We start from the raw sequence: 20,421 nt of genomic DNA, 5'->3' as shown, positions 1-20,421 counted from the left end.
TATGTGAGATTATTTCCTAACGTCTAGCTAGCTATCAATATATCCGAACAAAGTTATGCTAACCACTCGAATGACAACGAGTCTTTTTTTTTTTTTTAAGAATGACAACGAGTCATTTCATGATGTTTCTATTTTAAATTTATTAGCCCATATGTTTGAATTAATGAAGAAGAATATATCCACTTAATAAGATACTAGATTCCAAGATACTAGATTCCAAACACAGGGTGTGTATAACAGTATAATTATATGGGAAGTTATTCCACAGAATGTAGAGAAAATTACTATACATATTTTTTTTATTTTTTTATTTTTTTTTGTTAAATTTCTTTTGTTTTTCTTTTATTTGTGAATTGACCATTTTATTTTTCTCAAATATTTCAAAATAGTTGAGGAATATTTTGATAAATTTTCACTGTTTTGGCTGACAAACTCTCTTCTCTTCTTAATAATAGTATATATATAAATAATAGATAACATGTTAAACTCTGCCACAAGAAATTCTCGATATCTTTGTCTAAGACAGATTTAAGACATAAACTAGTTGGCTAGCTAGCTTGGTAGTACGTAGTACAGTCTTTATCTGTGTCCATATATAATTACACTAATGGTTCCATATGCATGTGAAGTAGTTGATTGAATGCCTACATATATAATGCGTGTTGCATAGGCTAAGAGCTAGACAAAGAATTCCGTTCGATTTGTTGCTTTCCTTAAAGAGAAAATTTTTCAAACAATACCTGAACTAAGGTCCACTCTTAACTTCAGTACCCGACTATGTAAAACTATCACTTTGGTACCTCAAGTTTGAAGCCCTACCCAAGAATGGTACACGCCGTCCATGACAGTATTAACTATCTAACCACGTGACATATTTTGAGGGGTAATTCAGTCCAGCTTTTTTTTTTAACTTAATTAAAAAAAAAATTATAAGACCAATTTTTTTTTACACCAACAACACGATTCCATTACAGAGAGAGAGAGAGAGAGAGAGAGAGAGCAAATGGGAATGGCTACCACATCTGTATCTCTTTATCCCCATAACTTTTCCCCCAATTCTCAAACCAAACCATTGACAATTTCTCAGAACCTAAAAACCAAATTCTTTGCGTTTGCCCTCACAAACCAATTTTTCTACCAAAAAGACCTTAAGTTTCAACAACCAGGGGCTGATCTACATAGTAACTGGGGCGGGCTTAAGCCCGTCCGAGAATTTTGGGCCTAAAAAAAAATTAGATGTATACTTTTTTTTTTTTTTTAGTTGGGTATTGTCCACGGTCCACCTTAAGCCCGTCCAGGCCGTCCTAATTCCTAAACCCACTCCCGAGTCCGAGTCTCTAGTTCACTCCAATCACTCGACTTCGACTTCTCGATTCTCCAGTTCATCTCTCACTCTCTCCGGCGTCTCCTCCTCGGCTCCTCCTCCTCTAAAGTCTAAACTCCTGCATGCTGCAGTTTTGCCATGCATTCTCGGCTTCTCCACTTCTCTCAGAGAGGACTTCGACTTCTCGATTCTCCAGTTCGTCTCTCACTCTCTCAGGGGCGGATCTACTTCTCGAGCTCTAGTCCAGTTCGTCTCCAGTTCTCCAGTTCGTCTCTCACTTCTCTTAGGGGCGGATCTACTTCTCTTACTCAGTTACTCTCCCTCTTCAATTTGGGCAATGAATTCAATGTAAGATTTTGTTTAATTGAATCAATCCAATTTGGGGCAAGTTATAGGGTTAAGGAATAAGGATTGATGTGAAATTCATGTTCGTAGGTTGTATTGGATTGAAGATTTCGTGGATTGAACTCATTGAAGAATGAACTAATTAATGAAGGTTGCGGTCAGCCGGTCAAATTCTCTATTTCTCTTGGTCTGGGCATTCTCTTCTTCTGCAATTTATTGTTTAATTGATGTGGGTTTGATTAATTGATTGTTTTCAAAACTTATCAAGGTCCATCAGATTGGATTTCTGCAATTCTGCAATTCTGTTGATTGATGTGTGGGTCTTCTTTGAGTTATTTCTGCAATTCTGCTGTGCAATTGTTGTTGCCTTGTGGGTTTAAATGTTTAATTGATTATTTGATTTCAATACTTATCAAGTGGGTTTAATTAAAGTATAAGGCAGCAATTGTTGTGCTAATGAGTAATCAAGTTTGGGTTGTTTAATCAAGTTGTATAACGATGCTCACTAAGCAAGTTTCGGTTTAATTAAAGTGTTGTGCTAATCAACTTTGTGTCTTTGTACTTCAAACAGGACTCAGGAGTAAAATGTGGAACACAAAGGGATTAAGTGAATGGTAAAAGCTCTGCTTGAGTCTACTGCTTTCCGAGGTGCTTTTTTCTTTTCCTTTCTTTGTGCATCGATCAGTGCATATAAAATTGTGGCTTATATTGTGGTTTTTTTTTATTTTTGTTAAATTAGTTATTATGAAAAGTAGTTTATTCAAAGTTAATTTCTTAATTTATAGGTGTTAGAGTAAAATGTCAAATCATGAGCCAAAACCGAAGTGATCAAAATCATTGACTCATGGTTTAAAAGAACAAATGTTGAGTCGTCAAGTTCAAATGTGGTTTCTGAACCTTCCATATCCTCTCCAAATATTGATGTTGAACTCCAACCTTCCGTTCCTGAACCACAAAATAATATCAACGCTCTTGAACGTGATCCTGGATTACGTTGTGCCATATGGAAATATCCAGTGAATGAGCGTGATAGTATTCGAAAAGCCTATGTTTTGTTGCGTCCATTTCAACCTGAGTTAGAATTTCCATTCACTGAAGAAGGGAGTCAATAACGTAGATTTCAGTTTTCTTGGTTCAAGGACAATCCATGGCTTGAATATTCAATTGCTCTTGATAGGGCGTATTGCTTCCCTTGTTTTCTATTTGACACTAAAGATTCTCACTATCCAGCATTCACCGTTGATGGGTTTAAGGCTTGGAAGAGGGTTTCTGGTGGTGATAATGTGTTGACGAAGCATGTAGGAGGCCTTAATTCTCCCCATCATGCTGCAATGCAAAAATGGGATTTATTAAGAAATCCTACCAAACAAATTGAAACAGTTTTTCGGTCAAAATCTAGTAAGGATATAGAGGACAATCGATTGAGGCTTAAGGCTTCAATAGAAAGTGTAAGAATGCTAGCTAATCAAGGAGCTCCTTTTAGAGGCCATGATGAAACTGAAAACTCATTGAATGCGGGATATTTTAGAGAAGTCATAAAATCTTTTTCAAGAATGAGTGTAGAGGTTGAGAGAGTTGTTTTGGGAAATGCTCCCGGAAATGCCAAGTACATTAGTCCATCAATTCAAAAGCAGCTTCTAAATATTCTTGGTAATAAAGTGAGGAACAAGATACGTGAAGAAGTTGGAGATTCCAAATATTGTATTCTTGTTGATGAAGCAGTAGATACATCTAGTAAGGAACAAATGGCCATTATTTTGAGGTTTGTTGATTGTCAAGGTTTTATTCGAGAACGATTTTTTAAGATTGTGAGTGTTCCTAACACTACCTCACAAACTCTTAAAGATGAGATTTCTAAAGTACTTACTATGTACAATCTTCAAATGAGAAATATGCGCGGTCAAGGATATGATGGTGCTAGCAATATGAGAGGTATTTATAATGGGTTACAAGCATTGTTTCTTCAAGAGTGTCCTTATGCTTATTATGTGCATTGTTTTGCTCACCGCTTGCAATTGACATTGAATGCTACAGCTAAAGGGGTGTATGAGATTTGGCAATTTTTTCAACTTTAAGTTTAATTGTGAATTTTGTTGATTCTTCTGCTAAGCGTCATTCTGCATTACAAGCTGTGAGAAAGGAAGAAATTGCAGATTTGGTAGCTTGTGGCCAACTTCAAACAGGAATTGGTGCTAATCAAGTTTGTAGTTTGCAACGAGCTGCTGCTACACGCTGGAGCTCACATTTTCGTTCAATTAAGAGTTTGATTGAATTGTTTAGTTCAACAAAAAAAACTCTTGATGATATGATTGAGCAAGGACCCTTGGAATTGCAAGGAGAAGCTGTGGCTGTTCTTAAAGCGATGAGGTCTTTTGATTTTGTGTTCTGCTTGCTTCTAATGCACAAATTGATGAAAATTACTGAAGTTCTTTGTCAGACATTGTAGCGAAAATCTCTTGACTTCGTACATGCTATGAAGTTTGTTGGACATACAAAATCATTTCTTCAAGAGATGAGAGAAGAAGGCTGGGATGACTTGGTAAGAAATGTTGAAACTTTTTGTGAAAAGCATGATATTGATATGCCTGATATGAATGCTCGTTATAAGGATGGTACAGGTCGTCGTTGCCAACAAAGAGATTTCATTACAGTTGAGCATCATTACCATATAGATGTCTTCAATGCTTTAATTGATTTTCAGTTGAGTGAGTTGAATAGAAGATTCTCAGACCAAACATCTGAACTTCTTATATTTAGTTCAACCTTGGATCCTCGTGATAACTTCAGAAATTTTAAAACTGAAGATGCATGCAATCTTGCAAAGAAGTTTTATCCTGAAGATTTTGTTGATAATGAAATGTTTGCTCTAGAATTAGAGTGTGCATATTATGAGAAAGATATGCGTAGTGATCGAAAGTTCCAGAATTTGGAATCCATTTCTGATTTGTGCAGAATGTTGGTTCAAACAAGGAAGTCAGAATTTTTCCCTATGCTTTATAGATTGATTTGTCTAGTTTTGACTATTCCTGTTTCTACGGCGACCACTGAAAGAGCATTTTCAGCTATGACCATCATTAAGAATAGACTTAGAAACAAGATGGAAGATGAGTTTCTTGGTGATTGTATGGTCCTTCACATTGAGAAGGAATATGCTGAATCTATTGACAATGAATCGGTGATCAAAGAGTTTGAAGCTTGTGGAACTCGTAGAGTTAGATTTAGTTAGTTTAGGTTCTTGTGCTGCATTGCACGTTTATTTTGTTGTTGATTTTGTTTTTTAGTTTTGTATAGATATGCATTTGAGGGGTAAGGCTCACTACGTCCCCTCCCCCTGACTAGGTGTACCTTTTTTTAAAATTAATAAAATTCTCTCGCACCGTCAAGATTCTCCATATATATATATATATATATATATAATTTTTTTTTTTTTGTTTAAGAAATCTCAGCCCGTCCAATGGTTCAATCCTGGATCCGCCCCTGTCAACAACCCACATGAGAATATCAACCATAGAAGCACCCAAATTTGGAGAACCTATGCAACCTTAGTTGAATCTGTGGCTTCAGAAGCAAACCCAATCGAGACTGCATAGGAGATAGTGGCCACCACTAGTGATGATGGAATTACTTGCAGAAGAGCATCTTTATTCCACAACAGAATCGAACAATGGAGTTATAGAGTGGGACAGTTATCTCACAAGCTCTGGCGACTACCTCCTCAAGTAGGGTTTTGGCGTGGCGGTACCGCCAACCGTTGATTAGGATGTTGATCATGGTGAGGTAGGTGGAATGGTCAGGAACCGATTGGGATTTCAGGGCCTCGTCGACATTGGTTGGACCGAATCTGGGTTTGAGTTTCTGGACCCATGTTTCGAATTGCTTCTTCAGTGGGGTTCGAGTTTTGAATGAGTTCGGAGGTTATTGGGTGGAAGGGGAGGAGGAGGAGGATATGAGGCGATGATAGAGTGACGGGAGGGTGAGCGAAAATAAGGGGTCGGGGATTACGTGGCGGGAGGAGAGAGTTGGGTGTTGAAGACAGAGGATATTGGGGCATCTGAGAGTAGCGGTGAGAACACGACACCACATCGTTGGCATTGTCTGAGAGGGAGAGAGAGATCAAGCTGCTATGTATATAAGAAATAGAGAGAGAGAGAGAGAGAGAGAGAGAGAGAGAGAGAGAGAGAGAGAGAGAGAGAGAGAGTATATATATATATATATATATATATATAGAGGGCTTCCACTAAGGGATCCCTTTTTTTGGTCTTTTATAGGGATATATATATATATATATATATAGAGGGCTTCCACTAAGGGATCCCTTTTTTTGGTCTTTTATAGGGATAGGCATTAGACCAACTTTTAGATCATATTTTCACATCTTAACCGTTCAGTTTTTAGGTCCTAATGTATAGATCACTTCTACAAATTTTCAGCCAAATTGGTGATCGTTAAGGCATCCAAAACTGCAATTTACACGAATGGACCGAATCTGTCGAACCGGAACCGTTCGTGTTTATAATGGTAAATTGCAGTTTTGGGTGCCTTAACGATCACCAAATTGGCTGAAAATTTTCAGAAGTGATCTATAGATTAGGACCTAAAAACTGAACGGTTAAGATGTGAAAATATGATCGAAAAGTTGGTATAATGTCTATCCCTATAAAAGACCAAAAAAGGGATATATATATATATATATATATATATATATATATATATATATTTATATAGTCTGGGTTAAGATGGAGCGACCCAATTACCCCTCATGGTTTGTCACGTGGCTCAAGACTTAACGCCGTTATGGATGACGTGTACCATTTTTGGGTCGGGCTTCAAACTTGGGGTACCAAAGTGATAGTTTTGCATAGTCGAGTACTGAAGTTAAGAGTGGGCCTTAATTCGAGTACTGTTTGAAAAATTTTCTCTTCCTTAAAATGCATAGGACTTCACATAAGATGAGTTTGATTTTTTTTTTTTTTTGAACTGAAGATGAAACAAAAGAAAAAAACAATCATATATGCACCCTGCTCCTGATCAAGGAGGAGGAGGGGCAGCGTCATACAACCAGATATGTAAAAGGGAGTTTGATTGATAATCACATGCAATTCACAACTCAAGTCTTAAGTGGTCTTCTAAGTCTGTCATCTTCATCCGCTTGTTAATCTCCCTAGGTGTGGAAAACACCCTGTGAATCAACACTGTTAGACCTGGCCAATTTTCTTGACTAGTTTGGATTTTGGAAGTCATCAGTAACACCTTTGGTAGTCAATGCAAAAGGAAGTCATCATCCCTCTAATTAAGGAAACGGAAAGAAGAGGGGAAGCAAACGAAAAGGTGAAATGAAAATTATAGATTAAAAGGTATAAACTCATTGAATTGTATGTAAGCAGCCGTACTGAATTCTAGTTTCGGAACAGAGCATCAACAATTGCAATCACGTACAGTAGTTTTTCATTTGATACAAAAAATCATGCATGAAAACCGTTGAACGATCTTCGACTTTCAAATATTTATCTTATTTCGTGTAAAATGTCTTTCATTATTCAACGTACTTCACAAGTTAATGTGCTTCTCATTTTTAAGGGTTCTTCACCGCGTTGACGAAGACCTCCGGTGTGAGGCAAATTGTTGTCGTAGCCTTGGGCCCTAGACCACCTTCCTTCTTGTTGGTGATGAAAAATTCTGAAGAAGAGTTTGACTCACCAATGAATGCGGACTGGAGCGGAAGCTGACTAGGAACAATCGAGAAACTTCCTTTGAGCATTGACTGGAAGTTTGACCGTCGGCTCGAGGAGGAAGGGGGGTACCTGTAGAAAACCCTCTAATGCTTAACTCAGTATGTTTCTTAGTCGAGTGGAGTAAACATGTTGGAAATGAGATGGTTTACCTTGACGTTGAGCGGCCTTTATATAGGCAGGGACTTACTTGGGGAACAAGGCGCCATTATTTCCACTTTTATAGTCACATTAAATTACTCATTCAAGGTGACAATCATTGCTAAACTAATAACGGTTAATCATTAAGTACTTATGACAGTTATTCAATTCGCATTTACGACAATCATTCATTACAAATTTATAATTGTAATCATTGTGCGTTTATTACCGTACTTAGGACCGTAATCATTGTTGCTTTCATGACCGACATTTACCACCAAAATAATGACCGATTAATTACCCTAATGAGGAATCCAAAAATAGTTGACCACCCACACTTCTTTACTTTGCTTTGGGGCTTTGGGCGGAGCTAGGAAAAACTTTTCAGATGAGCTAAAAGTTATAAAGTGAGGTATATAAATATATTGTATCATTGTATGACTGAGAAGTTAAAATATTGGGTAATTGATGTAGGTGAAAAAGAAAAAAAAAACAATTAATAAAACTTCGATGAATGAAAAAAATTCAAAATAATTGTTCATTAACATATTTATAGCAATTCCATCAGCTTTTACATTTTTCAAAATATAACTCATGGAACAAACCAAATCAACAATAGTAGACAAAAAGAGGAAAAAATGGGAAGCAGATGAATGCAAAAATAACAGAGTTTTAAAGTTCCAATTTGGTAAAATTGTGTAACAAAAGAAAAACAAAAAAAAGAACATGGACTACCAGTCTTAAAAATTAGTTTTAGAGTGCATTAATGTATAATCCAAATGCTCAATTCATATAACTCATACAAAGACTACAGACCATGCATCATGCTCAGAAAATAGATGTTAGAGCAAGTTCACCCGTTGAGGTCACTGGGTCAGATACTATTCACTGCTTTTTGCATTTTATTTCCACCATCTAGGTCACTGGGTCAGACAATGTCAGTTTGTAGGTCACGAAATTGACCCAGAAAATGACCCATAGTGAACAGTAGGGCTGGGCATTTTAGCCCGAAAGCCCGGAAGACCGGCCCGACCCGTCACAACCCGGCCTGTACGGTCCGGGCCCAAAATTTTTTTTGCTCAAAACGGTCCGGTCCGGGCTTGAAGTAGGTAAAAACGGTCCGGGCCCGGGCCTTGTGTTTTCAGACAAAAAAAGCCCGTCAGGCCCGTATATACCATTATTAGATATTTATTGATTATTTTATTCTCTCCACGCGTCCTTATTCTTCTCTGAGTTCTCTCCACGCGTCCTTATTCTTCTCTGAGTTCTCTCCACGCGTCAAATACTCTCTCTCCTTCTCCTTCAGTTTTTTCTTCTTCTTCCTCCTCCTCTTTACTTCTTCGGATCTTCATCTTCCGCTTCTTCTCTCCACGCGTCCTTATTCTTCTCTCCTTCTCCTTCAGTTTTTTCTTCTTCTTCTTCCTCCTCCTCTTTACTTTTTCGGATCTTCCTCTTCCGCTTCGCCAAGAAAGTGAAGAGCGACGTCCAGTCTGCCAAGTCTGCCTCCTCGATCTCGACTACGACCTCCCCATCCAGGTCCGCGACACCGCCCTCGCTATTGGCTCCGACGAAGCCATTCCCAAGAGCGACGTCAATCGGGAGTTCTTCGCCGAAGAACATGATCGAAAGGTAGTAGCTTTATTCGAAACCCTTGTTTTCTTTTATGCAATTTCGCCTTGAAATTGCTTCCATTTTCAGAAATCTCTCACTTTTCTGTAAGTCTGTAACTGGTGGCTTTGATTCAACGGATCGATGCTTGCTTTTACTGATTGTTTGATGCATGTTTTGATTTTGAATCTTGGTGTAGTTTATGTTGAAATTTGATGGAAGTAAATTTATGTTCTTGGTGTAGATTGAAGTAAATTTTTAGTTCATTTGGGTATTTCTCATATAATTTTTCCTCTCCCTGTTAAGATTGTACCATGGCTGCAGATGGGAAGGCCGACTTCGACACTCCCAGACCCCCAAAGAGCAGGAGGAAGGCTGGAAGAGGGCTGAGATCAAAAAGAAAAAGAAAAAGATAAAAATGAAAAAAAAAATGTATTTTGGGCCCGAAAGTCCGGAAACCCGGCCCGAAATGAAACGGGTCGGTCCCGGGCCGGTCCCTATTTGGTGTAAAACGGGCTTTGGGCCCGAACCGTAAAAAACGGGCCGGTCCCGGGCCCAGCAAATGATAAACTAAACCCGGCCCGTGCCCAGCCCTAGTGAACAGTATCTGATGTTTAGTAACGTAAAAAAAGTTATCAAAAAAGTTATTATATAGTTTGTAAATAATGTAATAAAATAATATATTGTGAGTAATAAATGCAAAGAAAGAATGAGGGAAAGTGATTTATTTGGGTCTTGGAATGAACCACTTCTCTCTTATTTTCCCTTCCTCCAGAAAAGAATATCATTTCCTTTTGCATCCCACACACAAGAAATGAACAAATTTCTTTTTCTAATGCTTACTTCCGCGAACCAAACATGGCCTAATAATATTAGCACCAAAGACCACTTGTCTACTTCCATATCAACTTTCACACTACATTGTCACATTCACACGGATATAGAACATGCAGCACAATGTCCCTCACTGAAAATAAAGTTTGAATTCGTTGGCAATAATCTTTGCATCAATTTGGGGCTGAATTGCTAAAGAGCGGAGATCGAAGACTCGAAGTCTCGAAGTAGGCAAGTTGCAGAGTTTGTCTAAAAGACAGATTGAGTGTGTGTGTGGATTGTACCGAATTGAAAAGAAGATGAATTTTCTTCTAGTTTGTTTAATAGTATTGTGCGACCAAATTTGTTGTTTGTTATAAATGTGAAGACGGCAAGCTGCAGGGGTCTATGATTAAATATAAGCCAATCATATATATGTGTATAAGCTATGAGAACGGGGGCTAAGAGCCAAAATCTGATTGAGGCAGTGGTCCCCACTCAGCTTGCCCACCGTGTTCGTCTGCGGGGCCATGTCTGTGGTGGCGTCCAAGACCATCTATGACGGAGGTGAGCGTTATTATAGGCGGGAATAGAGATGGAAAATGATTAGTTTAGAATTGTCAGTGTGATCTTTTTTCCAGCGGTTTTTGTTTTTGTTTTTTGTTTTTTTTTTTTCAAACAAACATCATCATTTTAAAGACTGGAGTTGCACATATTAGAAAGAGAAACATGGGAGATGTAAAAGAACATGTTGAATCTAAACGTCTCACATTATGATATAGTTGCAAACCACGTATCACGTCTTTTCTGCTCTAGGTTAATGTTGGTCAGTTACATTATGCTGATTGATTCACTAAAAAATAAAGCTCTATGTATTCAGCTCCGTTAAAATGTTGCGATTCTATTTAAACAAACCACCACTTGGCGGTGCTGCAAGGTAATTCAGAACTGCAGGACAATTACAAATCTTGAGAATGCGGCAGATTTCCTGCAGGCTAAGAATTGCAATGTTACATAACAAGCAATACTTTTTTTTTTTGAAATGGACATGACAAGCAATACTTGGACAGAGTTGGAATGTAATGAAATAGTGGGATTGTCTATGTTACTGGACTGTTTATCTCATAGATAATCAAAATTATAGCATTTTAGCCGTATGTTGGTGCATCGATCTATGGTCAACGCAGTTCTTGCATTGATAAAAATGGTTTTGGCAGAATCATTGAGATTTTCAGAATGTATGTAATACAGGCACTTTATTTCCGTAGGTGTGAAGAGCATACATATAGTATAGTTCAATAAGGAGCCCAGACAAAGTACGTACAACTGGAAAAGAGATAAACTGGAAATACAACTGAAAAAGGGTAACTGGCAAACTAAAAAGTAAACACCTAGTAGAAACTTAAGTACTGAAGGGAGATGGTGGTCCAGGGAGGTCATCACTTCTTAGAACAGAGACAATGGAGGTTGGGGGCCTATCAGCCCAATCAAAGGAGCGCAACCTCGATTTGGCTAGCTTAGCAGTACATGCAATGTTATAACTTATAACAATCATCAGCAACCACCAGGAGCAAATCCGACTCTTCCTCCGGCAACGTCATACAACACCTCCATGTTCTTCTGTTGAGTATTCCCAAAAATCGCAATGTGTTTATCATCATCATACCCAGCAAAAGCCAAGCAAACCTGCTTCAAACCGTTGAGAAAGTAGACAATTCCGGTTTCATCCAAATCCAACGTAACCCCACCGCCAAACACAAACGCTATTTTCGGATAAGTCACCGTTGAATAGCCACTGAGGTCGTAGCATGTATCGAGGAGCTCATCCGGCGCCGCTGCCGGATAGCTTTTCATCGCTGCCTTAAAGGCGTCACGCAAAGCGCTGTAGGCGGTGGACCCAAGCCTTGATATTACGGTACCGGAGTCGATGATAGTTCCCGGGGACGAAAACACAGAAGGCGGAATGGATAGCTTTTGTCCGTTCACATTAATGCCAACCACGTCAAGGCCGTAATACGATGAACTCAAGGATAAAGTAGTGAGCCGCGTGTATCTTACGGCGGCACTGGAAGCTCGACCGGGTGAGCCGAAGCTGAGGTAACCGGTGGAGCTTGCTGTCGGTGGCAAACAGTAGGAAAAGAAGCGGCCGTACTTCTGCGCTGTTTGTTCGATTATGGAGAAGTTGTTGCGGGAGAGGCCAAGTAAACCGGCCGAGGGACCAATGAAGCGTACATTTTCTTCGCCGCAGCCAAAGAGGAATCCATCAAACACGTCGTTTGAAGTTAAGGTCAGCTTGTCTTTGGCCAAAAGTCCAATGGTGTACGAGTTATGGTACTCATCTCCGTACAACATACGGTATAAGCATGTGCCTCGTAAGCAAGAGTTGTATTCTGCATTTATATCAAATACCCAGGTAAAGGAGTAAAGCATTAATATTCTTTCTTATCTTAATCTGAAATCATGTATGGTTCTAGATATGTACTTGTAGATGCGCCGAGTTCGACGCACTTTGCGTTGTTACAAGAAACGTTGGCATACGAGGTGGAGGAGGCGGGGTCGAAAATGGTATCATTTTGTGGGTAGCAAGAGACAGCACAAGGTTGACATTGAGTCCAAGTGAAGTAGCTTCCGGTGTCAAATTCGAGCGAAAGTTGTTTTGTAGGTGTGCCTAATCCCACCCTCACTATGTAGTTGCCTGCACCTTGGCTGCTAGCCAACTGGGCCGGGAGTGACGTGGCCTCCGATTGGCTTAGATCCTCGACGCCGTTCAGTTTCTTGGAAGTCCGGGAGTTGATTGAGTTGACTCGCGCTTGGTCTTGTTCCAGAATTTGAGTGTGATTCATCGTAGTACCTTTGTTTTGAGGAAGATGAGAGCAAGGCCCATGCTTGTGTACCACTTCAAGAGTTGCCTTCCTTTTGTTACCTGATGAAATCAAATAGGTTAATTAATAATTCCCCACACATATCCATTCCATAGTTGCACGTATAGATAAAGATTGAATTGATATATATGTGTGTGTGTGTTGTCATATATTTAACCTCTGGTGGAGGGGCTGCAGGTGTTTGCTGGCAGTAGAGAGTGGAGATTAACTATGTGTGTGTTTTTTGGATGAAGGAGGTGCCTTTTTGAAGTTCCTTCTGCCAAGGCAAAGCCCCTGTCCAAAGACCACAAATTCAGGCCAAGAAGTACGAACAAACTGATGAAATACCTCATAATGAGGAAGGAGGAGGAAGTACAACTGATGGAAGTTGCCATAAATTATTAATAACAAGCAAGTGCTACTTCAAATCGTGTTGGTTGTGTAACTCCTAAACCTGCAGTCACTTAGCTTTATAAGGAAATCGGAGAGATGGAAAGTAATTGCAGGGGAGTGTACGGTGGGGTGTGAAAAATATCATGCTCTTGAGACCCACACGCATGGAAAAATATCATACTGAGAGCCTAGTTTCCAACAACGTACCTCTAGCTATCAATATGTTCAAACTTCAGATCGAAAAAGCCCTAAGGGTATGTCACTAGTGCAACCGCACAAGGTCTCTGATGTTTTAGCATATTTGTCGAACTAAGATATGAATCTGAAAAATGTAATGAGCTAATGAAATGTTAATGTGGTTGAATAGGATTTCTTTCACCTTTGCTTTTTTTTTTTATTCCTTTTTTTTTCCTCAGTTCTGTTTAACCTTCTTTTTTTTTTTTACTCTTTTTTTTTTCGTATATATTCCTTACTTTCTTCTAAATTTTAGTTATTTTTAATTTTATTTTATCTTTTTTAGTTCTTCTAATTAGTAAAGCCTTGTTCAAATTTTCACACTAGACCTCCGAAATCAAAAGACTGGCCCTGTATTCAAACAAAAGTACAGTTTTCACTCTAAATCTCATACTGTCATTTCAGGGAGAATTCTTAGGTACCTTGGTATTTGCCATACCCTCATTTTGTTAAATATTTTGGACCATTGGATTAGTAATATATCCAATGGTTCAAAATATTTAACAAATTGGTAACTTGTTTAGCCCTTAGCCTTTCTAATTTTTTTTGGTAACAAGCTACTAATTGAATTGAAAACAACAAAGCCAATTAATGTTTTATTATCAATTAACAATTGACAGTTATGATTTTTCCTTTTTCAAAAAAAAAATAAAAGAACCTTTTATCCTAAGTTCACCGAATTACTTTTAGTTAAATAGTCTATATTACTAATTAATTTTATTATTAGTGAATTAATGCTTGATTAATGCTTGTTATTAATGGACAATTACACAATTGAAAATTACATTTTTTCCTTATTAAAAACAAAAACCTTTTAACCTAAGTTCGCAAAATTAGTATTAGTTAAGTAATCTTTATTACCAATTAATTATATCATCAGTAGTTTCCTTAACCAAATATAATTCTTTTTACATGCATTTTACGACAACGACAACAATTAGTGTAAAAATAAATAATTTTTTTTTAAATGTAGTCAAATGAGAACCTACTTTATGACTTATTTACTCAAATGAGAATCTACTTTACTCTAATGAGAACCTATTACAATTACTACTTTTAGGATTTAATTACTCAAATGAGAACCTATTTTCTCTAACGAAGACCTTATTTACTTTAATGCGGATTTTTTTTCTAATTACCACATGTGTCCTCAAAGTGGTAAATATTATATAAAATAGAACATGTATGAATCTTTATGTTTTTATCATTAGTGAAATTATTACTACAATGACTACACATTTTATCACAACCCACAACACTTGATGTAAAAACGGTAACTTTTGTTTTATTTTTAGAAATTACTCCACCTAAACTAATGTACTAATTTATAGACAATTTAACAAGTATGACAACAAATTTGTTGTCAGAGTGGTAAATCTTTATGTTTTTATCATTAATGAAATGATTACTACAATGACTACACATTTTACCACAATCACAACAATTCATGTAAAAGCAGTAACTTTTGTCCTATTTATAGTAATTACTCAACCTAAACTAATGTACTAATTTATGGACAATTTAACAAGTGCAACAACAAATTTGTTGCCAAAGTGGTAAATCTTTATATTTTTATCATTAATGGAATAATTACTCAATGACTATATATTTTACCATAACTCGCAACTATTGGTGTAAAAGCGGTAACTTTTGTTTTGATTGTAGTAATTACTTCAAAAACTATACCATTTACAAGATTACCAACTATTTTACAATTCCGACAACATTTGTGTTGTGAACATGGTAAAATTAAAATTAGACCAAAAGACATGTAACAACTCAGTATTGTAAGGAGCTTCTCAACTTGATAATCAAGGTTCTAAATTTGATAAAAGTTGTCCAAATATGATATTTACGTCTTGACCACTCAATTACAATAACCACAACAACTGTTGTCATAATTCATAATTGTAGTTCAACTATGTGTAATTTATTATTTTGACAATACTTGTTACATGATTTTTAACAATGCTACATATCAAGAAAGAGTGTGTTGTTAACATGGTAAATTTTATTTTTTAAAATGACGCATGTCGATATTTAATTGGGTAACTTGTTGACCAGTTTAGTAGGTTTCCACTAATTAATTTACTAAAAGTAAAAAAAATAAAAAAAATAAGGGTATGGCAAACACCAAGGTACCCAAGACGACCCCTTCATTTCAGAAGGAAAAAAATATATTAATTGAAACGTCAACATTTCAACATAAATTCATACCATAAATTTAGACTACGACAAGAAACAACAGGTTTGTGATTAAACGTACTAGTTGGTCAGGAAGCTTGATAGTATTACACATATAATGCTGTGTTGCATGGGTTGAGATCGTTAGGCAAGGCTTTGTGGTCATGGCTGGCTATACCTTACAGTCATTGGAGAACTTTTCAGTGTATGAGTTTTTCTTCATTTTACATCAATAATCACAATTAATATTTCAGAAATCAATACATTCAATCAAGTCTTAAGTAGTCTTTTTTAAGTCCTTGCATGTCCTTACATGTGTAGAAAAATGCCCCTAGACACTAGTGTGGCCATAGGCCAATTTATCTGGACTATGGATTCTGGAAGTCATCAGTCAATAGACTTCGTTATTCAATGCAAAAGGATGCCATCGATGAACCCACTAATCAAAGAAATGGAAGTGATGCCAAGCCATTTCCTGTAGGCTGTGTTTTGAACTTTTGATGGATAAAAGAGAGTTAGTATTTAACCAAAAGGGACCTCAATGAGGCTTAAAATTTGTGGCCACAATTCTAAGTGTCATGTTATGCCACCTACACACATCAGTCAAATCGTGTCATGTAATTTTTGAGAAAAAAGACCATTTTATGATTTAAATTGGGTTTTCCTTGAACCTTAATATCTAGAAGTTGGGTTTAATTAATCAAGGGATGTATTGTGTTGGGTTAGCTTTAATTTTTCATCTACCATTGCAATTTCATTGTTTAGTAATGTAAAGGAAGTTTGGAGACTTATGGTTCTTTAATGGTTGAACGTTTCCAGATAACTTAGCCTCATAATTTTTACTTGAATCGTATACTCACTGCTAAAAACAATTGCTTTTGCGACGGAAAAGTTAGCGTTGCAATAGGTGGCATCACATGATCCATTTGCGATGGTAAATTTCCGTTGCAAAAAGTATTTGCAACGGAAAACTGTTACCGTCGCAATGGTTAAACTATTTGCGACGTCGCAAAAAGATATTTCATTTTTTTTAAAAATGGGGGTGAATTGGTTGCGACGGATACTTTGCCGTCGCAAAAGAATATTTCATTTATTAAAAAAAAAAAAAATGGTGTGAATTGCACACTAAAGCTAATACCATCTGCAGCAAATATCATATATTGAAAAATATTATGAAACCCATCATCTATAACCAACCAACAATCACAATTCTAAGACTAGCCAAAGGTTCACTTCTAGAAAAAATGGATTTAAGGACACTGGAAGTGAGTCCTCTGTTACATTATATATAAGCATCAACTTATATATATATATATATATATATATATATATATCTTCTAAATTAGTTGCAGATTTAAGATCTTCAAGATCAAGAATACTTCCTTCCAATTTGTTGAAGCTGAGATCTCTGTAAAACAATAATGAGAGGATGTTATAAGAACCCAAAGCTTACTAGTTGGAGGCTTAAATGAGTAAATGAACCTCATTATTCAAACTGCTATCGAGAAAGTATTAATTCGCAGCACCTTGTGTACTTTTAAAAATATAGTAGAATGAAAGATAGAAAGTAATGAAATAGCAGTATTACAAGATATTCAATGTTATCATTGCTGATAAATCAAGAATAGGTCTAGATATGTATACAAACTAATATCCGATCAAAGGATAATCAACTACAAAATGAAATTAAAAATGTACCGTAACTATTATACTTGTCATTAGGTATGTTCTATCAACCTTAAATAGATGCAGAGCTACATGAACTCCAATGATTTGTCCTTGCCAAAATAAGAACCTAAACAAACAAGCCAATGGACAGAAATTTAGATTATTGATACAATGTATTTGCTATAAGGTTTGTGTTATAACCTAGTAGCCAAAACTAAAACCATATGCAATTCAGTTACTAAGGTTTGTGTCAAATACATTTGCAGCTTTTCTACAATAGTAATAGAGATCTGTCATGCATGCATATTAGGTAGGAAAAAGTAGGTAGGAGGTGCAGATTACATATTTTCCTAGATTAAAACAATGATCAAAACTTAGCTTATATAAAGCTAATAGTAACTAGAGTCCTAAATCATGCAAAATCGGCCTAGTCTTTAGCTTGGAGCAAAGTCATAATTTCCCTAAATCAAGTTCAAGACAGTGAATATATATCAACCAAAATAAGCATCAACTTACACATCTTCTAGGTTAGGTGCAGATTTAAGAAGTTAAACAAATTTCTAAATTAAAACAAGAATCAAAGTAGTGCAAAATGAGGCCTAAAATGGAAAGCAAAGTCAAGAGTTTCATACCTTTTGGGAGTTGTGGAGTCTTGAGCTTGCTTAGTATGGTGGACAATGGAGAGGAAAAAGACTGCACCTCCAAGTAGTGAGATAGGACAATGAGTGTCTTGATATGCTTCTGCATTTGCTGATAAGGGAAGACAAAAACAAAGGAGGGGATTAGTTGATCAAAACTCTCAAACTTTTGGTGAACTCAATCGACCAAAAGCATGGAACTCAATAGCGTGTAGAATGTGGAACTTTTAAGTCAATTTGCACTCAATTGGATAGGGTTGATAACAAGCATTTGGGGTTACAATACGGGAACGTCTTCCATGCTCCAAGCATGAGATGCTCGGACTTTTAGGCCCACTCACGTGAGTTTCACGTGTCTTTAGTTAAAATTGAAAACATAATGGGAAAGGCTCAGCCTATTCCTGGTTTCACTTTCTATGAGAAAGGATGATAAGAAGTTAATCTGGGAGCTTAGAGGAACTGTGGATATCCATTCCCTGAATCCAAGGTCCCGGAATGCTTCCGAGGAACGTATGCGTGTGCGAACAAGAGCGCCAAGGGCCTAAGGTCTTAGTTAGTCCGTCCCTTCAACCAACTTGTAGGTATACTGCTCCCCTTCAATACGATTCTACTTTATACAAACACCATCGTATCTGCTATTTCCAAACTAAACAGAATCACTCACTTAATTAAGTTTAATATTCTTGTTTTGTCTGAAAAACAAACTCAGCTACTCTTTGATAATGCCAGGTTTGTATCCCACTGCCCCAGTGGAGGAATTAACTTGACCAAGCACTGATTATTGTTCTAGGATGAGGATCATCATCAGATATGAACCCAGAAAAGTCGCCGGCGACAACAGCCTCTTCGGCATCCAAAACCAACCAAAACATGATTGATCCAAACTTGATCCAATTCGAAAAATAATTATAGCACAACGTAGACTACAACAAGAGGAATATTTTTCCTACCTCATGCAGCTCAATACGTCGCTAGAGCCGCTGAAAAAAGCCAAAGAATCACCGGAGAACTCTAAGCTTTCTGGCTTCGATACTTCTTGATCATCCGACGTATGGATGATCCAAGACCACCAGAATGTCGATGATGAAAAGAGAAGCCCAATGGCACCAATCTCCGCCGTTACATCTCTGTACAGAGAAGTTCCAGCAGGGTCGTCTTCTTGGGTTGCCAGGTCGAAAAACGGATCGCATGTTCTAAGATTTTCGGGAGAGTTCTGGATCGTTGATCTGACCTGGCCTTTATATAGTTCTCATTTAAATGAATATTGATAGCTCTAATGAAGTGGTGGTTAATTTCAAAGGCCCAAATTGCACCAGAATAATTCTTTTATTTAAAATAAATTTTCATAATTCCTAAATTTCAGAAATTCATGATAAATAGTTTGATGATCCAAATAATTTCCCGAAAATTCCCATGAACTCGTTGTGTCGCGTACTTAATTATCGGACCCTTAAATTGAGGATTCACCATGTGAAAAGTTTCAAAAAATATTCTCGAACATCTTACAAATTTCTGAGATCATAACATAATTCCTCAATGATCTGAACTTAGCTCAACAAATTCTTCAGGAAAAATTGTAGGCTATATAGAACCGACAATGTTAGTGTAGTGACCAAGGCACAATGTAGGCTTGGGCTGCTCAGAGTTTGAGCTTCCTCGTTCCCTTTTGTTTTTTTGTTAATTTTTTTTTAATTTTTTTAATTTTGTTACCTCAAATTTTGTTGGTTGCCCTAAAAATTTATTGGTTACTGTTTTAAACAGAACATGACTTAAAAGGGTTGGCTCCCCTTAGGGAAGTAGAAACTTTTAAAGGGTTGACCGGTTCATTTCATGTCGAAATAATGGCAGAACGAGTTAATTTTTTTACACAATACCTATTAAAATGCTATAATAGGGTTTAGATCGCACAAAATTCTTATATGTTTACTATTGTGGTATAACTAGTTTATTAGTTGTAATGAAAAGCATACCTTCCATGAGCAATAATGTGTAGGAAATAGACTTTATCAAAATCGACCGTAGGATGTTATCATGAAAAGAAGAAATGGTTATGGTCAAAATTTCAGCTATTTTCGTCGTCGTTTGGGTCTCGATCTAGTAGGTCAACCATAAACCTTAAATACCACAAAAAATTATTTATGCTCATAACCGTTCACTCGTAACTTATTTTTTCGATTGGTCAGCTCTCACGCTCTTGTGGATAGGAGCTATATCAACTAATGTAAAAATTTCGGGAATTTTATCTCCTCAAGGGTCTGCCCCCCCTTAGGAAAGTATAAGCTTTTAAAGGGTTGACCGGTTCATTTCATGTTGAAATGACGGCGAATCGGGTTAATTTTTTTTATACAATACCTACTAATATGCTATAAATAGATGGGTAATGTCAAATTTATCGATTTCTAATTTTGATTTTTGGATCGCAAAAAATTCTTATGTCTACTATTGTGGTATAACTAGTTTATTAGCTATAATGAAAAGTATAC

The 20,421-nt window shown here is 36.9% G+C and overlaps 2 protein-coding genes across 2 annotated transcripts; one reads left to right on the top strand and one right to left on the bottom strand.

Annotated features, from left to right (window-relative positions):
- Positions 1–1,462: 1,462 nt before the first annotated feature.
- Positions 1,463–3,744, top strand: LOC112198974 (zinc finger MYM-type protein 1-like). Its single transcript, XM_024340050.1, has 2 exons — positions 1,463–1,672; positions 2,809–3,744. Exons 1-2 carry the CDS (start codon positions 1,463–1,465, stop codon positions 3,742–3,744), a joined length of 1,146 nt encoding a protein of 381 aa, XP_024195818.1.
- Positions 3,745–11,333: 7,589 nt separating this feature from the next.
- Positions 11,334–13,416, bottom strand: LOC112198262 (aspartyl protease family protein At5g10770). Its single transcript, XM_024339350.2, has 3 exons — positions 13,000–13,416; positions 12,443–12,883; positions 11,334–12,350 (listed from the first exon to the last, which is right to left on the bottom strand). Exons 1-3 carry the CDS (start codon positions 13,214–13,216, stop codon positions 11,515–11,517), a joined length of 1,494 nt encoding a protein of 497 aa, XP_024195118.1. The 5' UTR covers positions 13,217–13,416; the 3' UTR covers positions 11,334–11,514.
- Between the last annotated feature and the right edge of the window lie 7,005 nt (positions 13,417–20,421).

This window comes from Rosa chinensis, chromosome 4 (genome assembly GCF_002994745.2).
Source record: "Rosa chinensis cultivar Old Blush chromosome 4, RchiOBHm-V2, whole genome shotgun sequence".
Taxonomy (NCBI): domain Eukaryota; kingdom Viridiplantae; phylum Streptophyta; class Magnoliopsida; order Rosales; family Rosaceae; genus Rosa; species Rosa chinensis.
Note: the sequence above shows the minus strand (reverse complement) of the source record. Positions and strands in the feature narration are given on the sequence as shown.